This window comes from Cornus florida, unplaced genomic scaffold (genome assembly GCF_030987335.1).
Source record: "Cornus florida cultivar Cherokee Brave unplaced genomic scaffold, ASM3098733v1 CherokeeBrave_3.0.0_Hap2_Chr03, whole genome shotgun sequence".
Classification (NCBI taxonomy): Eukaryota; Viridiplantae; Streptophyta; class Magnoliopsida; order Cornales; family Cornaceae; genus Cornus; species Cornus florida.
In genome coordinates this window covers 38055941-38075634 of record NW_026775573.1, presented here as the reverse complement: position 1 = coordinate 38075634, position 19694 = coordinate 38055941, and the positions used below count along the sequence as shown (strand labels likewise).

General features: G+C 33.8%; 1 protein-coding gene across 6 annotated transcripts in view; it reads left to right on the top strand.

Annotated features, from left to right (window-relative positions):
- Window positions 1–15576, top strand: part of LOC132300297 (uncharacterized) — a 34414-nt gene extending 18838 nt beyond the window's left edge. Inside the window, exons 1-6 of one of the 6 annotated variants that reach the window (XR_009480390.1) lie at window positions 6942–7328; window positions 7432–7519; window positions 7619–9000; window positions 9088–9335; window positions 11713–11853; window positions 15017–15576. Coding sequence is in view for 3 of the 6 variants with exons in the window: in XM_059797319.1 (XP_059653302.1) it covers window positions 9228–9335; window positions 11197–11409; window positions 11713–11853; window positions 15017–15106 (552 nt within the window). In the remaining 3 variants the exon portion in view is untranslated. Of the gene's footprint in view, window positions 1–6941; window positions 7329–7358; window positions 9001–9087; window positions 9336–11196; window positions 11410–11712; window positions 11854–15016 lie in introns of those variants that run through there. The other 5 variants (XM_059797320.1, XM_059797318.1, XR_009480391.1 and 2 more) reach the window with 5 other exon arrangements.
- Window positions 15577–19694: the final 4118 nt, after the last annotated feature.

The window sequence follows — 19694 nt, the reverse complement described above, 5'->3', positions numbered from 1 at the left end:
TTTTGTTACATGTGTTGTAAATTCTCTTAAATTAATTCAAGGAATTATGCATTAAGGTGTTTTCGTTTTTATTTTTGAATCATGATTTATGGAAAAACAAGTCTTTTGGAGAGAGCGAACATGGTTTTAATACATAAACAACATGTTATCTGATCAATTGTAGAAACTACTTCTCTCTGATAATGTGAGTTGGAATTGTAATATAGATTTACATTATTGAATAGGATAGGACAAGCCCCCCGTCATGGAAGAAGTTCAAAGAGTTATCATATTGTTATACCCTCTCTGATCTTTGTTTCACTTTCAACTTTTGGTCTACGTGGTTAATGCATAGACTTAAAACATGTATGTGTGTGCATTTATTATCATTTTGTTCAACATTAACTTTGGTATATGTTGTGCATGATTTCACTTTTTTAGAACTTTTTTATCACGTCTTTGTTTATCCATTTTATAAATTGGGTGCTGGTATGCTTTATAGTTTGCTGGCATTCTGGGATGTATAACTATGAACTTTTTGAGCAATTTTTGGCATTCTGGGAGCGAGTCCTTTATACTTTTTAAGTCACCTACTTGCCTATGCGTTGTATACAATTTTTTATTTTGTTATATTAAGAACCAACAATGTCTACATTTCAGACACTTTTTTCTCTTTCCTTTGATGAGAAGATGTAATCTCCTGAAAAGAAGTTGGAACTTGCTTGTTTTTAGTCGTAACAAGTTATTGGATTTTCAAATTTTTTATTGGTAGAAGTTCTAAAACTTTTGTTTTTGTCTTCTTTTAACTTGCTTAATTTTTAAGCTCTACCAAGCTCTTTAGAATTTGTAATTAGCGTCAGGATCTCAATATCTATCATCATTTTTGTTACATGTGTTGTAAATTCTCTTAAATTAATTCAAGGATTTATGCATTAAGGTGTTTTCGTTTTTATTTTTGAATCCTGATTTATGGAAAAACAAGTCTTTTGGAGAGAGCGAACATGGTTTTAATACATAAACAACATGTTATCTGATCAATTGTAGAAACTACTTCTCTCTGATAATGTGAGTTGGAATTGTAATATAGATTTACATTATTGAATAGGATAGGACCAGCCCCCCGTCATGGAAGAAGTTCAAAGAGTTATCATATTGTTATACCCTCTCTGATCTTTGTTTCACTTTCAACTTTTGGTCTACGTGGTTAATGCGTAGACTTAAAACATGTATGTGTGTGCATTTATTATCATTTTGTTCAACATTAACTTTGGTATATGTTGTGCATGATTTCACTTTTTTAGAACTTTTTTATCACGTCTTTGTTTATCCATTTTATAAATTGGGTGCTGGTATGCTTTATAGTTTGCTGGCATTCTGGGATGTATAACTATGAACTTTTTGAGCAATTTTTGGCATTCTGGGAGCGAGTCCTTTATACTTTTTAAGTCACCTACTTGCCTATGCGTTGTATACAATTTTTTATTTTGTTATATTAAGAACCAACAATGTCTACATTTCAGACACTTTTTTCTCTTTCCTTTGATGAGAAGATGTAATCTCCTGAAAAGAAGTTGGAACTTGCTTGTTTTTAGTCGTAACAAGTTATTGGATTTTCAAATTTTTTATTGGTAGAAGTTCTAAAACTTTTGTTTTTGTCTTCTTTTAACTTGCTTAATTTTTAAGCTCTACCAAGCTCTTTAGAATTTGTAATTAGCGTCAGGATCTCAATATCTATCATCATTTTTGTTACATGTGTTGTAAATTCTCTTAAATTAATTCAAGGATTTCTGCATTAAGGTGTTTTCGTTTTTATTTTTGAATCCTGATTTATGGAAAAACAAGTCTTTTGGAGAGAGCGAACATGGTTTTAATACATAAACAACATGTTATCTGATCAATTGTAGAAACTACTTCTCTCTGATAATGTGAGTTGGAATTGTAATATAGATTTACATTATTGAATAGGATAGGACCAGCCCCCCGTCATGGAAGAAGTTCAAAGAGTTATCATATTGTTATACCCTCTCTGATCTTTGTTTCACTTTCAACTTTTGGTCTACGTGGTTAGTGCATAGACTTAAAACATGTATGTGTGTGCATTTATTATCATTTTGTTCAACATTAACTTTGTTATATGTTGTGCATGATTTCACTTTTTTAGAACTTTTTTATCACGTCTTTGTTTATCCATTTTATAAATTGGGTGCTGGTATGCTTTATAGTTTGCTGGCATTCTGGGATGTATAACTATGAACTTTTTGAGCAATTTTTGGCATTCTGGGAGCGAGTCCTTTATACTTTTTAAGTCACCTACTTGCCTATGCGTTGTATACAATTTTTTATTTTGTTATATTAAGAACCAACAATGTCTACATTTCAGACACTTTTTTCTTTTTCCTTTGATGAGAAGATGTAATCTCCTGAAAAGAAGTTGGAACTTGCTTGTTTTTAGTCGTAACAAGTTATTGGATTTTCCAATTTTTTATTGGTAGAAGTTCTAAAACTTTTGTTTTTGTCTTCTTTTAGCTTGCTTAATTTTTAAGCTCTACCAAGCTCTTTAGAATTTGTAATTAGCGTCAAGATCTCAATATCTATCATCAGTTTTGTTACATGTGTTATAAATTCTCTTAAATTAATTCAAGGATTTATGCATTAAGGTGTTTTCGTTTTTATTTTTGAATCATGATTTACGGAAAAACAAGTCTTTTGGAGAGAGCGAACATGGTTTTAATACATAAATAACATGTTATCTGATCAATTGTAGAAACTACTTCTCTCTGATAATGTGAGTTGGAATTGTAATATAGATTTACATTATTGAATAAGATAGGACCAGCCACCCGTCATTGAAGAAGTTGAAAGAGTTATCATATTCCCTCTCTGATCTTTGTTTCACTTTCAACTTTTGGTCTTTGTGGTTAATGCATAGACTTAAAACATGTATGTGTGTGCATTTATTATCATTTTGTTCCACATTAACTTTGGTATATGTTGTGCATGATTTTACTTTTTTTGAACTTTTTTATCACGTCTTTGTTTATCCATTTTATAAATTGGGTGCTAGTATGCTTTATAGTTTCAGGCATTCTGGGATGTATAACTATGAACTTTTTGAGCAATTTTTGGCATTCTGGGAGCGAGTCCTTTATACTTTTTAAGTCACCTACATGCCTATGCGTTGTATACAATTTTTTATTTTGTTATATTAAGAACCAACAATGTCTACATTTCAGACACTTTTTTGTTTTTCCTTTGATGAGAAGATGTAATCTCCTGAAAAGAAGTTGGAACTTGCTTGTTTTTAGTCGTAACAAGTTATTGGATTTTCAAATTTTTTATTGGTAAAAGTTCTAAAACTTTTGTTTTTGTCTTCTTTTAACTTGCTTAATTTTTAAGCTCTACCAAGCTCTTTAGAATTTGTAATTAGCGTCAGGATCTCAATATCTATCATCATTTTTGTTACATGTGTTGTAAATTCTCTTAAATTAATTCAAGGATTTATGCATTAAGGTGTTTTCGTTTTTATTTTTGAATCATGATTTATGGAAAAACAAGTCTTTTGGAGAGAGCGAACATGGTTTTAATACATAAACAACATATTATCTGATCAATTGTAGAAACTACTTCTCTCTGATAATGTGAGTTGGAATTGTAATATAGATTTACATTATTGAATAGGATAGGACCAGCCACCCGTCATGGAAGAAGTTGAAAGAGTTATCATATAGTTATACCCTCTCTGATCTTTGTTTCACTTTCAACTTTTGGTCTATGTTGTTAATGCATAGACTTAAAACATGTATGTTTGTGCATTTATTATCATATTTGTTCCACATTAACTTTGGTATATGTTGTGCATGATTTTACTTTTTTAAAACTTTTGTATCACGTCTTTGTTTATCCATTTTATAAATTGGGTGCTGGTATGCTTTATAGTTTTCTGGCATTCTGGGATGTATAACTATGAACTTTTGGAGCAATTTTTGGCATTTTGGGAGCGAGTCCTTTATACTTTTTAAGTCACCTACTTGCCTATGCGTTGTATACAATATTTTATTTTGTTATATTAAGAGCCAACAATGTCTACATTTCAGAGACTTTTTTCTTTTTCCTTTGATGAAAAGATGTAGTCTCCTGAAAAGAAGTTGGAACTTGCTTGTTTTTAGCCGTAACAAGTTATTGGATTTTCAAATTTTTTATTGGTAGAAGTTCTAAAACTTTTGTTTTTGTCTTCTTTTAACTTGCTTAATTTTTAAGCTCTACCATGATATTTACTCAAGCTCTTTAGAATTTGTAATTAGCGTCAGGATCTCAATATCTATCATCATTTTTGTTACATGTGTTGTAAATTCTCTTAAATTAATTCAAGGATTTATGCATTAAGGTGTTTTCGTTTTTATTTTTGAATCATGATTTATGGAAAAACAAGTCTTTTGGAGAGAGCGAACATGGTTTTAATACATAAACAACATGTTATCTGATCAATTGTAGAAACTACTTCTCTCTGATAATGTGAGTTGGAATTGTAATATACATTTACATTATTGAATAGGATAGGACCAGCCACCTGTCGTGGAAGAAGTTGAAAGAGTTATGAAATATTCTACAAATGCTTCAAATGATTTTTGTTTATAACTACTGATTTTTTTTCTTTCTGTTTTTTTTTTTTCTTTTTCTTTTTTTTTAGCCAATTACATGGATAAGTCTTGGATTCATCATCACACTAGGGGTAGTCGAAAGTATTTTGATGGCATAAAAAGCTTCATTAAGGTGGCTAGTCGTCATGCAGCGTCAGACCGTAGGTCTCGATGTCCTTGTCGTCGTTGCAAAAACATTATGGGGTATATTCAAATTGAAGAAGTTGTGCAGCATCTTTTAAGTTATGGGATGGACAGGGAGTATACCAATTGGATATATCATGGGGAGGTTCCTCAAAGCAGCAATAATGTTATTAATGATGCTAATGTTAGTGGGGAAGCTATCCAAGATGAAGATGGAAATGTGGATAATGTATTTGAGTTGTTGGATAACGTACAAATGGGAACCTTCGCTAATACACAACAAGAAGATTTTGCCTGAAATTGATGTGGGAGGAGGAAGCTTTGATAAATTGTTGAAAGATGCACAATGTGAATTGTGGCCAGGTTGTTCAAAATTCTCTAAGTTGTCAGCGATATTATAGTTGTTCCATGTGAAGGTTTCAAGCCGAATGAGCAACAAAGCATTTGACATGATGCTTGAGGCATATAAGGAAATGCTCCCTTATGGCAATGTGTTACCAAAATCTCATTACGAGATTAAAAGCTTGTTGCGAGATTTGGGTCTCGAATACGAGTGTATCCATGCATGTAAACATGATTGTGTTATATTTTGGAAGGAGAATACAGATAAAGAAAATTGTCCACAATGTGGTGAGTCGAGGTATAAACCTCACGAAGGTAAGGGTAAGAAAATCCCTCAAAAGGTTCTTCAGTATTTCCCTTTAAAATCAAGACTACAACGGTTATTTATGTCGAAGGATACAGCCTTAGACATGCGGTGGCATAAGGAGAAACGTGTGAAGGAGACAAATGAGTTAAGACATCCAGCTGATTCAAAAGGTTGGGAGGATTTTGATAATAGGCATAGCTGGTTTGCTGCTGATCCTCGTAATGTTTGTGTTGGATTAGCAACTGATGGATTCAATCCATTTGGTAACATGAGCAATGCCTATAGTATGTGGCCTGTGATGATTGTGCCTTACAATTTGCCACCTTGGATATGTATGACTGAACCATATGTGTTTATGTCATTGCTTATTCCTGGTCCAACATCACCTGGTAATAACATTGATGTCTATTTGTGACCTTTGGTTGAAGAGTTAAAAGAATTGTGGAAGGATGGTGTGATGACGTATGATGCTTATAGTAAATGTAACTTTAAAATGCATGCAGCAATGATTTGGACCATTACTGACTTTCCCGCCTATGCGATGGCATCTGGATGGATGACAAAGGGTTATCTAGCATGTCTGAATTGTAATGAACAAACATGCTCTTGTTATTTGAAACACGGACGGAAGATATGTTATTTGGGAAGTCGTATGTTTTTGTCGTTAGATCATGTTTTCAGGAAGCGTTACAAGCAATTTAATGGTGAGAAGCAAGACAAAGGCCCACCAAAGTAGTTGACAGGTGATGATATTCTGGAGCAACTTAAACTCATACCCGAGGTTAGTTTTGGAAAGGGACCAAATAACAAGAAGCGAACTCGTGAGGAATTTGAACTTAACTGGACAAAGAAGAGTATTTTCTTTGAACTACCTTATTGGCAGATCCTTTTGTTACGGCACAACCTGGACGTTATGTATATAGAGAAAAATATATGCGATAATATGTTGGGGACATTATTAGACATCGAAGGAAAAATGAAAGACACGTTCAAAAGTCGGTTGGATTTAGAAGCAATGAAGATTAGAAAAGAACTCCACCTTAGGCGTAATGGTGAAAAATTTGAGATGCCACGAGCACACTACACAATGTCAAAGAATGATAAAAGGCAACTGTGTGAATGGCTAAAATCGATTAAGTTTCCAGATGGCTATGCATCAAACATAAGTCGGTGTGTGAATGTTAATAACTGTAAGATATCTGGATTGAAAAGTCATGATTCACATGTTCTCTTACAGCGTCTCCTCCCCATAGCTATACGAGGATTCTTAGATTCTGATATTTGTAACACAATAGCAGAGCTTGGTTTATTCTTTAAGGAATTGTGTTGTCGAACTCTTAAACTGGATGTCTTAGAGGCAATAGAAAGGGACATTGCTATTGTACTATGCAAGTTAGAGATAATATTTCCTCCGTCATTTTTTGACATTATAGTCCACTTGGCTTTGCATTTGCCGCATGAAGCTATCATCGCAGGCCCCGCACAATATCGGTGGATGTACCCCATTGAAAGCTATTATATTTTTTTAGTACACCAACATTATTTTTATGACAAGTTTTATCGGTCTGTTATATATATAAAATTTTGTAATACTTTTAATGATTATGTAGATTTTTGCGTACTCTCAAATTGTGCGTGCGTAACAAAGCACGTCCTGAAGGGTCCATTACTGAAGCGTACGTGGACAGTGAATGCGTCACATTTTGTTCAAAATTTCTCGAAGGGATTGAGACACGGTTCAATCGAGAAGAAATAAATAGTGAGAGGGACTGCAACAATAATTGGTCCACTATTTCAGATCTAAAGCAAGTGGTTCGACCTCTAGGGGCACAAAATTTGGAGATATTACCCCGTGAGGAGTTGGAGATGGCTCGATTGTACGTGTTACAAAATTCTGGAATAGTTGAGTCATACGAAGAGTAAGTAACTCATTTCATGTTATGACTTTTTAGATTATGTGAATATATGGCGTATTTGTTAATACATGTACACAATTATATCTTAAATCATGTAATTGCTTAGAAAACACAAGGTAGAACTTGAGAGACAAGATCCGTGCAATGTTCCTAAAAGACATGCAAAAGAATTTTCGAGATGGTTTGAAAAACAAGTAAGTCCATCGTGTACATATTGGAATTAATTAAATCATACTCTTTAATTAATTTAAATGATGTCGTTCATTTGCTTAACACTATTTTTTTTTCAATAGATAAAGGAAATGCGTCATCATCATAGGGAAACAACTAGTGATGATTTATATTCTTTAGCATGTGGACCTCTAAGTCGAGTAAGTCGATATTCTGCTTGCATTGTAAATAGGATTAGGTTCCATACTAAGGAAAGGGAGCGAAATCGACGAACACAGAATAGTGGTGTGTTAGTGAAAGGAGAAAGCGAAGATTACTATGGTGTTCTAACATATATCATTGAGTTACGATATCTTTTGGGTAGACAAGTTTTTCTTTTCAAATGTGATTGGTTTGATGTTAGGAGTGGTATACATAAAGATACCTATTTCACGAGCGTAAATGTAGCTAGTAGAGCATACAAAAATGAGCCATTTGTGTTAGCAAATCAAGCAAAACAATATTTCTACGTCAAAGACAACAAATTGCAAGGAACATGGGAGGTAGTTCAAGATATAACAAATAGAAGCTCATTTGATGTACTTGAAGTAGAGGTCGAAGCCGGAGTAGAGGATGAAATGCTCAATGCTCCAGCATACCAAGAGAATGAACCAAGCATCGTTGATAGGGTGGTTGAAGCAGACTTGGACATGGATCCACTCCCATTGAACAGGGGTGATTTGGAAAGTGAAATTCTTGATGCTGAAATGATTCAAAAATGTAGGGGTGAAGCAGCAATTAATGAGGACTTTTGGGTTGTCGTGAATGATGATGGAACTGACATTGACTATAGTTCAGATGAGGAATCAGAATTACTGTCCGAAGATGATACTAATTTGGATGACATGTGAAACTTACGTAATGTTGAGCATGGACTTTATTTCCTTTGTTTTGATCTGGTTCCAGTTTGTAGCTAGTTTGGCTTTTTCTTTTGTGCCTTGAGCTTTTGGTTCCCCTTTCTTTTGATTGTTCACTCCTTTAATAGATATGCAACTTATATAAAGTTTTTGGCTGTAACTAACCATCCTCCAATCATATCTAGCAGAAAATGTTTATATCTTGTTTGCTCCTTTAATAGAATATGATGGCCGGACATATCATGGAATCTGATTCCTTAAAATAGATCTCATTTTTTATGTTGCTATAGTTTCTACCATTTGATTTCTATTAGACTATTTATAGATCACTAAATTTACATTTTCTGTTTATATTCTGAAGCATGGTAGTTTAATAATTATGGACACCTCTGAGGCCCCAATGCGTAGAGTATTAAGGTCCCGAGTGGCTCAAACTGAGCCACCAGATACAAGTTTACCTGCTAGCTTGCCTCAAACTGAGGCACCATCTATAAGTTTACCTGCTGCATAACAGAATGGAGAAGGTGGTGGTAGCAATTCAACAAATCAGCAGCTTAGTATTGAAGGTGACGGTAGTAATTCACAGACGAGGCCACAACCAAGTGGAGGTGATAATTATGCTTTATCATTGATTAACCATAAGCTCTTTTGTAAAATTACTATGTTTTAATTAAGATGACAAATTTATTTTTCAGGCCCAAAGCGAAAAGGCCATGGAAAAGCGAAGAATGTCGCCCTACAAAAAGCTAAGGCACTCTATGGAAAAGATGTTCCAATTCCAGTAGAGTTTGGGACGAGGTATATTAAACCCGTAGGAAAAAATAGCAAATTATGGATGGCAGAAGTTGGCATCCACACGAGAGATAAAGAAGCACTACTAAATTTCAAAACGTGGAGGGATATTCCAGAATCTGAGAGACAGGTCTGCTATGACCATTTTAAGGTAATGAGTTCTTTTCTTTTCACCTAAGAAACTACTTTTTTTTCTTCATATTTTCAGTGTCTCATAATCTTAAATAAAATGCATCTATAACTGAAAAACTGAAGGAGTTAAGAGGCGTAGAGATCTTGGAGTTTGCAATTTATATTTGTGCTTTCCTCTGCTCTTCTGTTGAATTTCAAGCAGTGACTTTGGCATACGTGACTTGGCTCTGGTGGTCTGATCGCTGTGAGGAGTATGGAGATTTAGTTTTATCAAAACAAAAGAATTTCAGAAGATTTTAATGTAATAATTTTTTATATGCTACAATATATATGCTGCCTAAATTTTGCTGTGTTTGTGCTTTCTCTTTCGATACTATTGTTGATTAGGTGAGCTCATAATTAAGCTAAATCTTATTTGAATTTGATTTTAATTTACAATTAACTTGGTGATAGAGAGACAAGTTCAGAAGATTGATATTTATATGCTTGTAACAAACTAGTTTTTATTTCTTTGTTGTCCATATACTTCCATTGTGTATATGAATTGACTTCTAAACTGACAATTAAAATGGTCTAACCCACTGTAGTGTTGATTTCACTACAGAGTGTAGACAAATAAACCATGACTGGCACTAAAAGGTCCCATGTTACCAAACCAACACATGCTATGTTATACATGAATCCCTACCCAATAAATGCTAGAATTAAAAGTTGTCTCCAGCCTTGTTTATATATAACCACTTCCATTTGCTTTGGCATTTTTCTTTCTGTTGCTCTACTTTGATTGCTATTTCTTTCTGTAGATTCATATTCATTTGCTTATTTAGCATTAAGTTCACTAGCTAGTGACAATATTTGCTTATTAATTTTTCCTATAATTTCTCCTATAACCAACGTTTTACAGCAAATATATAGTTATTAGTAAGCTTAAAGATTTTCAACATATTGTCGCTTATTTAGTATTAAGTTCTTTACAAAATCAGGAACCTATTCCTCCTCCTACCTGCTGCAACATCAATCTAAGTGCAACCATCACAGGATAAAAAAGGTGTCCTAGATCGGAAAGAGACAATCTAACTGCATCTACAGCTTCAAAGCATGCTTCCATTGCTGCATCTTGGTTGTCTGTACCCATTGATGGGTATCTTCCCTCTGTTTCTTAGCCTTTCTTTGTTATATGAAAAGCTAAAAAAAAAAGGGTGTACGAATAAGATTAAAAGGAACTGGCAAGTTGCTGTCATGATATCTAACAATTGAATGTCTCCAAATGGAAGGTAAAGAATATAGGTCAGTATTTGGGAGTATGCTGTGATAACTCTCAAAATCGAGTCTTTCTAGTACGCTTGAGATACACATCGCAATTCACCATAGTTTGCGAATTGGTAAGTGAGATTGGTGAGAAAAGCTTGGAACATCTCTCCTAAATACAAATTAAGACACAAGTATAAAACATTTAATGGGTTGGTGCAATTAAGAGATACCACAAACAAATTTGCAAAATTGCAGTATAATTAGTGAGTTTGAATCTCTCTCAAAAAAAAAATTTAATTAAACAAATGACTATAAACGGATTCTTAAAGGTATGCCTTCTTGCAGAACATCCACTAGTTTAAGGAGGAAAAATAAAAACAGTAAACCATCTCTCTTTTCGTCAATGGTGAGTCAATTTGGCATAGGGACCTTTTGGTATGAATGGTAACTTTTAAGGTATGTGTAAGCTTTATTTTAAAGGTAGAGCCCTAAGCCTCCAGTGCAAAGGGATGATACATTTGTGTGTTGATATTTATAAGATTTCTTATTTTTTTCTTCATATTTTCTGTTTTGTTTGTTGTGTGAATCATTGGGCTCCTTTTAACTTAAATTAATTTTTCATTATAAAGGAGATCTTTGCAGTGGATGCACATGCTAGTGAAATTGATTTTAAGCGAGTAACTGGTGGAGTTTCTGAAAGTTTGAGAAAATATAGACATAGATTGAAGAATCATTTTGACAAGCATCTTCCATTTGAGAATGCACGCTTGCATCCTTATGTAGGCATTCATATTGATCTTTGGAAAAACTTGTGCGATTGGTGGATGTCACCAGAATTTCAGGTTTGGATTGTTAACCACTTGTTTTAACTATGTATTTGAAATCATTGATTATAATACATTGATTCACTAGCTATATTTAGGTTTGTTAACTTTTATTATTCTTTGAATTACTATGGAAAAAATAAGTGAAAAAAATAAAGCTAACCGTTCGAAGAATGACATTCCACATGTTTCAGGATCGATGTCATTCGTTAGACGTTATGATGGTTATGTACGTAATATAAAACAATAATTATTCAATTTCAATCTATTATCCATCTAAACCATATATTTTCCAATCCTAACTATTACTTTGTGTTGCAGGTAAAAGAAAGTGAAGAAAGGCAGAGTGAAGAGGATGGGGAAGTTGAAAGTCACCAGGAGGGTCCTGCTATTCGCCTGTACAAGGAGACACATTGTAGGGAAGAAACTGGATGGGTACATGAGAAAGCTAAGCGGAACTACGTAAGTTAAAATATGCCTATTATTGATAATTTTACAACTTGTGAAAAAAAAAAAAAAAAAAAAAAGAAGTTTGTTTGAGCATTGTTTTATTAACATACATTAAAGTATAAGCTGTATGATAAACACTACAACAAACTTTTGGTGCAAGCATGTTGATTGTGATATGGTTTCACGGACCTCATTTTCTTCGAATGGTCTCCTTTCTGGTCTTCCATTATATTTAGTTGGGATATACATAATTCTATTTACTTCACCAGCATGTCTCATACTTGGAGAGTTTACCGCAATGCTTAATCTGTCTAGGATCTGCCATTACTTGGTGCAATGGTCCCAGCAAAAGGAAAAAGAAAAACATAAATCACTTTTAGATGAAGTAGCTGGGTTCCACCATATTTTGAGTAGGCCTTACCGGTCTTTTTCCTTTTGGTGGGACCATTGCACCAATTTTTTAGCATTGCAGCAGTACGATTGTACTGCTGCCTATTCTCTTATATGGCACCACTCTTATAATGCATATTCTTTTATTCTTCAAATAGGTCATTTATTGGTCCCATTAGAGCCTTTCTTTAGAGAATTCTACTGTCATCAAATATAAAGGGGTATTACTCTTATGCCATGTTTGGTTGCATGAATCGGTGCATTGGAATTATAATTGAAGAAAATTTAGTTCGAAGTTTAAAGTGCCTTTTTTTTTTTTTTTTTTTTTAATTCCAAATCCATGAAGTCGGTACAGCGTTAGTAAAATTTATAATATTTGATCGTTTCACCCTACTTCTTTACTTCAAATAATGCGAACAATTGGGATATTATTTTCATTACTGGATAAAATAAAGTTAAACAAATAAAATGATAAATTTATCTATATTTATATGCATGTGTAAAATTTTTTTTTTTAAGGGGAAGCTTTCATTCTCTCTCATTTTGAACTTTTTGAAGGTGAATCTGTTTTGGGTTCAAAAAAAATTTAAGTGTTTGCTTTCATTCTCTCTCATTTTGAGCCTTTTTAAGGTGGATCTGTTTTGGGTTTCAAAAATTTCCAGTGTCTCTTTGCAAATATGCACTAAAAAGTTTTCTATTCAGGTTTAGATTTCTTGTAATATGTCTTTTTGTATGTTTGCTTGTATTGGGTTTTGGTCATTACTGTTTTGCTTAATTTTGGCATGAATATATATGTGTGTTGTGTGTGTGTGTGTGTTCATACTCAGATGTGCTTATATCCCAAGAGCAGCTCTTGGAAACAATTTTTTAGCATAGCAGCAGTATGATTGTACTGCTGCCTATTCTCTTATATGGCACCACTCTTATAGTGCATATTCTTTTATTCTTCAAATAGGTCATTTATTGGTCCCATTAGAGCCGTTCTTTAGAGAATTCTACTGTCATCAAATATAAAGGGGAATTACTCTTATGTTATGTTTGGTTGCATGAATTGGTGCATTGGAATTATAATTGAAGAAAATTTAGTTCGAAGTTTAAAATGCTTTTTTTTTTTTTTTTTTTTTTTTTTTAATTCCAATTCCATGAAGTCGTTACAGCGTTAATAAAATTTATAATATTTGATCGTTTCACCCTACTTCTTTACTTCAAATAATGCGAACAATTGGGAAATTATTTTCATTACTGGATAAAATAAAGTCAAACAAATAAAATGATAAATTTATCTATATTTATATGCATGTGTAAAAAAATTTTTTATGGGTAAGCTTTCATTCTCTCTCATTTTGAACTTTTTGAAGGTGAATCTGTTTTGGGTTCAAAAATAATTTAAGGGTTTGCTTTCATTCTCTCTCATTTTGAGCCTTTTCAAGGTGGATCTGTTTTGGGTTTCAAAAATTTCCAATGTCTCTCTGCAAATATGAACTAAAAAGTTTTCTATTCAGGTTTAGATTTCTTGTAATATGTCTTTTTGTATGTTTGCATGTATTGGGTTTTGGTCATTACTGTTTTGCTCAATTTTGGCATGAATATATATGTGTGTTGTGTGTGTGTGTGTGTTGATACTCAGATGTGCTTATATACCAAGAGCAGCTCTTGGAAACAATTTTTTAGCATAGCAGTAGTATGATTGTACTGCTGCCTATTCTCTTATATGGCACCACTCTTATAGTGCATATTCTTTTATTCTTCAAATAGGTCATTTATTGGTCCCATTAGAGCCGTTCTTTAGAGAATTCTACTATCATCAAATATAAACGGGAATTACTCTTATGCTATGTTTGGTTGCATGAATTGGTGCATTGGAATTATAATTGAAAAAAATTTAGTTCGAAGTTTAAAGTGCCTTTCTTTTTCTTTTTCTTTTTTTTTTTAATTCCAATTCCATGAAGTCGGTACAGCGTTAGTAAAATTCATAATATTTGATCATTTCACCCTACTTCTTTACTTCAAATAATGCGAACAATTGGGAAATTATTTTCATTACTGGATAAAATAAAGTTAAACAAATAAAATCATAAATTTATCTATACTTATATACATGTGTAAATTTTTTTTTTTTAAGGGTAAGCTTTCATTCTCTCTCATTTTGAACTTTTTGAAGGTGAGTCTGTTTTGGGTTAAAAAAAAATTTAAGGGTTTGCTTTCATTCTCTCTCATTTTGAGCCTTTTCAAGGTGGATCTGTTTTGGGTTTCAAAAATTTCCAGTGTCTCTCTGCAAATATGCACTAAAAAGTTTTCTATTCAGGTTTAGATTTCTTGAAATATGTCTTTTTGTATGTTTGCATGTATTGGGTTTTGGTCATTACTGTTTTGCTCAATTTTGGCATGAATATATATGTGTGTTGTGTGTGTGTGTGTGTTCATACTCAGATGTGCTTATATCCCAAGAGCAGCTCTTAGTGTTTCCATCTGCTTTTCCTTCCGAGCAGCAATCTGATGGGTTTGTGTATGGATAAAATAGTTCTCTTCTTTTTTATTTTGTGCCTGTTATGTCTATAGATAGATGACATGTAGTGTTGTTATGTTGTTAGAAATTTTGAATTTGTATGGAACTTGTTATATTTTTGAATGATTAGTTATAAAAATTTTGTTTTAGTCCTTCCAGCCTTGATTTTATTAATGCGATCAGTTTAGCCTTTACTATTTTTCTAGTACAAGTCTTTCTCTCCTTAATTTGTATCTCAATTGTCAATTCTCAATTATAAGACTTATATGTCAATTGCAGGATGAAATGATGGATAAGCCTTCCCAAATTTGTCAAAATTCTGATAGTACCAGTCCAGTGAGAAATGATGTTGAGATAGTGCAAAACTAACTAGGTATCAGGAAAGGATATCCCTGTGGGTTCGGACATGGTTTCGTGATTCCAAGCCGTCAACGTGCATTCTCATCTTATGAAGAGGCTTCTCGTAAAAGTGCAGAAATTGCTGAGGAAAATAATGCACAACTGAAGGAGGAAGTAAAAGGTTTGCGGGAATATATGGAAAGAATTGAGAAGATGTTTCAACAGCAGCAGCAGTAGCAGCCGCCGCCATGGTGGCAATATCAGCAATCCTCATCAGATTCCCAACAAGAAGCAGCCCCGCCAAGCGGGTATGAGCATCCATCACCCCCAGACTCTCACCTTCAACAGTCGCCACCACTATGATGGCAATATCAGCAGCCGCCGCCACCATGGAGGCGATATCATAACCACCTGCAATACCCCTAATTTTAAATAGGATAGTTCTGGAATTTATTTAAATGTTTAATTGTGTTTTTAGTTTATTTAGTTGGTTATTTGTAGTTGTTGTGTTTGTTTGTTTATTTAAATTGTTATTTAGTTGAATTTTTGTTTTGCTTTAATTGCTTAAATTGATTATTTGTTTTATTTTAAATTGTTTTATTTTAAATTGATTGTTTATGTTAGTTAGTATTTATTTGAATTAAGTTAAATGTTTTATTTATTAAATTAGGGTTTTATCAGTTTAGGGAAACCACGTATTTAGCCGACTTATTTTTTTTTCTGTCTAGTAATAGGATTAGGGTTTAATTGCACCTAGGTTTAGTTAGCCTATATATATATCTGTATAAGACTGCCAAGGGTTTAGAACCCTAACCACACGTATTGGAGGCAGAGGTATCAGGGGAGTTAGGAGAAGGTAGTTCGCTGGAAAACTTAGAAGAAAGACGTTGAGATTTTTGAACCGAATCTCACAGGCAAGTTTTATTACTAACTCTATCTCTTTGGCCTGTGTTCTTTGCATCTCTAATTCAGTTCCAGGAAGAAATAAAGCTAAATTAATTTGGTTGTAATTATTTGTTTCAAACAGTATGGGTTCTTGTATGTATTTTCCGTTCGTGATGCAACTGTTTGTGCTTGTTCTTGTTTTAATTGAATTTGATTAACAAGTAATGAACTTAAATAACTTTAGAGCACTTTGGGACTTAGTTTTAATCCATAGGAAACTTGGGTTGGAGGAAAAAAGTTGCCAAAGTTGGAGAAGAAGTTGAACAGCATGTTTCCTTGTAGGTGCATGTTAACCGTTTTTAAATTATTTTGTTTAATTCTTGTTTCCACTGAATGTGATTATTAATCAAGGAAGTTAATTAACTTTTGAACACCCAAGGACTTAATTTAAATCAGCAAGAAATTTAGTTTGGAGGACCAACACAGCCGAACACAGTCGGAATTAGAAAAACGACGCACAGGGGAAGGAGCCTGCTCTATTTCAAGTAGAGCAGGCTCAATTAAAAAGTGGAGCAGGCTCTACTTTGTGGTAGAGCCGGCTCTACTTGGTAGTGGAGGCGGCTCCACTTTGGGTGGAGCCGGCTCCTTTGTGGGTTTTCATTTTTTTTGGTTTTCTGCGAGACTGCTAGCTACTGTGCTTGGGTTAATGGGTTTCCAGGGGCAACTGAGAGTTTAATTAGAGGTTCTCAGTGATGTTTAAATTCTACTAAAACCTCAGAAGGCATGAAAATACATATTATACCATAGAAGGTTAGTAGAATGGACGTTATGAAACTGTTAAGAAAGTTTACATGGTTGCCTTGTGCGGATGATTCAAGTTGTTTAATTTTAATTTAGCAATTGAATTAGGAGTTTGATATGTAAATCATATATCAGTGGTATGGGATTAAGCCTATTAACTAATAAAAATTCAGTTGATACTTAATACGAAACCAGTTGACGTTACCAAGAATTTATTTATGTCAACTTATGGGATGTTGTGGAATAATTACAAGTAAGCATGTATATACTATTGTTATTATTATTATGCTTATGGTGAGTTACAGGATGGTTATATTTCTTCTCTGCATTTAAAAATTTGTCAGAGAATCAGGTACTAGATGTATGGAACAAGCATGCTAATTAAACATTCTTGTTATGCTTATGATTTGATATGTTGATATTGATATGTTATGCTATCATATATATATATTATCAATACTAGATGGATGGTTTGTATGCACCGGTATGAGACGGTGTCATACTAGGGGGATTAGCTCAAAAATGCTAAGTCCTACCTACTCTGGATTAAGGGATGGATTAACTACAAAAGTTAAGTCCTACCTGTCTTCTGTGTCAAATCAATAAATAATTGAGCGACACTTTGGTTTGGAACGGAATTTAAATATATTTTTATGATGCCACGATATAAGCCTGAGTCTCAGAGTCATTGGTTAGGGAGTGTATATGCATTAGGATGCATAGCTGGCTATGATGGTTGGATGTGTACCCTGCTAGGACTACGTAGTCATGCCCACCTTTGGGTGCGTTTTCGCATGGTGCCTACTAGTCAGGTTGAGACAGGCCTGTAGTCCAGTAAGAGTCCTGCAGTGTGATTATATATATATATATTTATCTACGGACTATTAGCTATTGTTGGATTGGTTAGGATGTACATGCGTATCGGGTCTCTGCTTGGGTAGTAGTAGTATAAAACTTGCATGTGGGCCTAACCCACTCATCATTTTTCAGGTATCGGACATTTCCAGTCTAGAGCTTGTTCGTGCTGAGCAGAGACGATCTTCCATTCTACCAACGACGTAGGACTTTTTTTCCAAATATTAGATTTGGATTTTATTTTCAGTTTTACTTTCATTTAGTTTGGGATTTTTATTAGGGGTCCACTAGAGATGGATTCCCGAGTTGTTAAACTGATGGAGTTTTGGATTTTACTTTTAGTTTCTTCCAGCTTAAACTTTATTTATTAAATTTATTTTGTCATCTGTGTTCGATTAAATATTAATTGTTTGATATCCTTCGGATCTGTGCTCGGACTTGATCACCCGTGGCTCTAGAATCGAGGGGTATCACACTACCCACGAGCACCACCACCATCACCACCACCACAACCATAACCACAACTACAACCACAAATCGAATGACGAATATGATGGCCGGAGCTAAATATTTTGGTACAAAATTATGAAGCTTTCTTATGACTTGTTGATATCTAGCCCTTTTTGTCTTTTAACTATAGCTTTCTTATGACTAGTTGATATCTAGCTTTTTTTGTGTTTCAACTACAGATTCTATTGGGCATTTAAAACTAATGATGCTTTGATTTTTGAACATATATGTTAGAAGATGTTTAAAGTTTATTTTTATATTCTATATGTCATATGCTTTTGATATCATCTATGGTGCATGATTTGAGTTTTCAGTTAAGAGTTTTGAGTTTTTCTTATAAAGAACTTGAGAAGAAAAAAAACATACAAACGTCAAACATAGCTGGGGAACATACAAACGAATCAAAATTAGCTACACCCCCACCAAAAAAAAAAAAAATTGGAGTAATAGGGACGGTTTCTAGTTGTCACCATTGTTAAAAAATAAAATAAAAAACTTGTTATTAGGGACGGAAAATACTGTCACGAATAGTTTATGTATTAGTGACAGTCCAAAATTGTCCCTAATATATAACTTATTGGTGACGGTACATTCTGTCCCTAATAACTTTTCGTGACGGGATTATTTGGGACAATAAATATTGTCACTAAAGACCCTTATTTTTTGGGACGGGATTATTTGGGACAGTAAATACTGTCACTAAAGACCCTTATTTTTTGTGATGGTATTTTCCGTCCCTAATAACTTTTAATGACGGTATTATTTGGGACAATAAATACCGTCACTAAAGACCATTACTTTTTGGTGACGGTACTTTCCGTCCCTAATAACTTTTACTGACGGGATTATTTAGGACAGTAAATACCGTCACTAAAGAGCCTTATTTTTTGTCACAGTTATTTTTTACCGTCACTAAAAATCTTTTGCGACGCTCTAACTAGTGACGGACGATTTTGATTTTTAGTGACGGTTTTAGGGCTTTTAGTGACGGATTTGACTGTCACTGAAGACCTATTTTCTTGTAGTGCATGTCGCTTAGAAGATCACCTTCAGAGTTAGGAGGATATGCTGGTTGCCCTTAAAGCTGACCTTGCTACCCTTCATTTAAATATGATGGCTGCAATTAGAGCTGACGTTGCTTGCTTCCGTACAGAGATCTTGACTGCTGTTGATGACTTAGCCAGGGAGATCCACGGAGTTCACTCTACTCGTCCTGCCCCCTCTGCCTGAGACTTCTAGTCTCTCTATCTTTTTATGCTCTCTATATATGTTGTGTGTCTGCTACACTTGTGATATTATTATTTTTGCAGCCAGGTCTGTCGGCTTTGACATTGGATGTATTGCACTTTATTTTTATTTTTTATCTATGATGGATGTCGTATGCTTTTATTGATACATCTATCCTTTTAACTCCATCAGGTGCATCACAGTGACTTCAGTAAGAGAGTGTTACCTAATTTTCAGGACCACCCTTTTACCTCTCTCATTTTTCTATTTCTTTATTCCATCTACACTTGCATGTCCTCTGTGCACTGATTACCCCATTTTGTTATCTGATGAATTTATC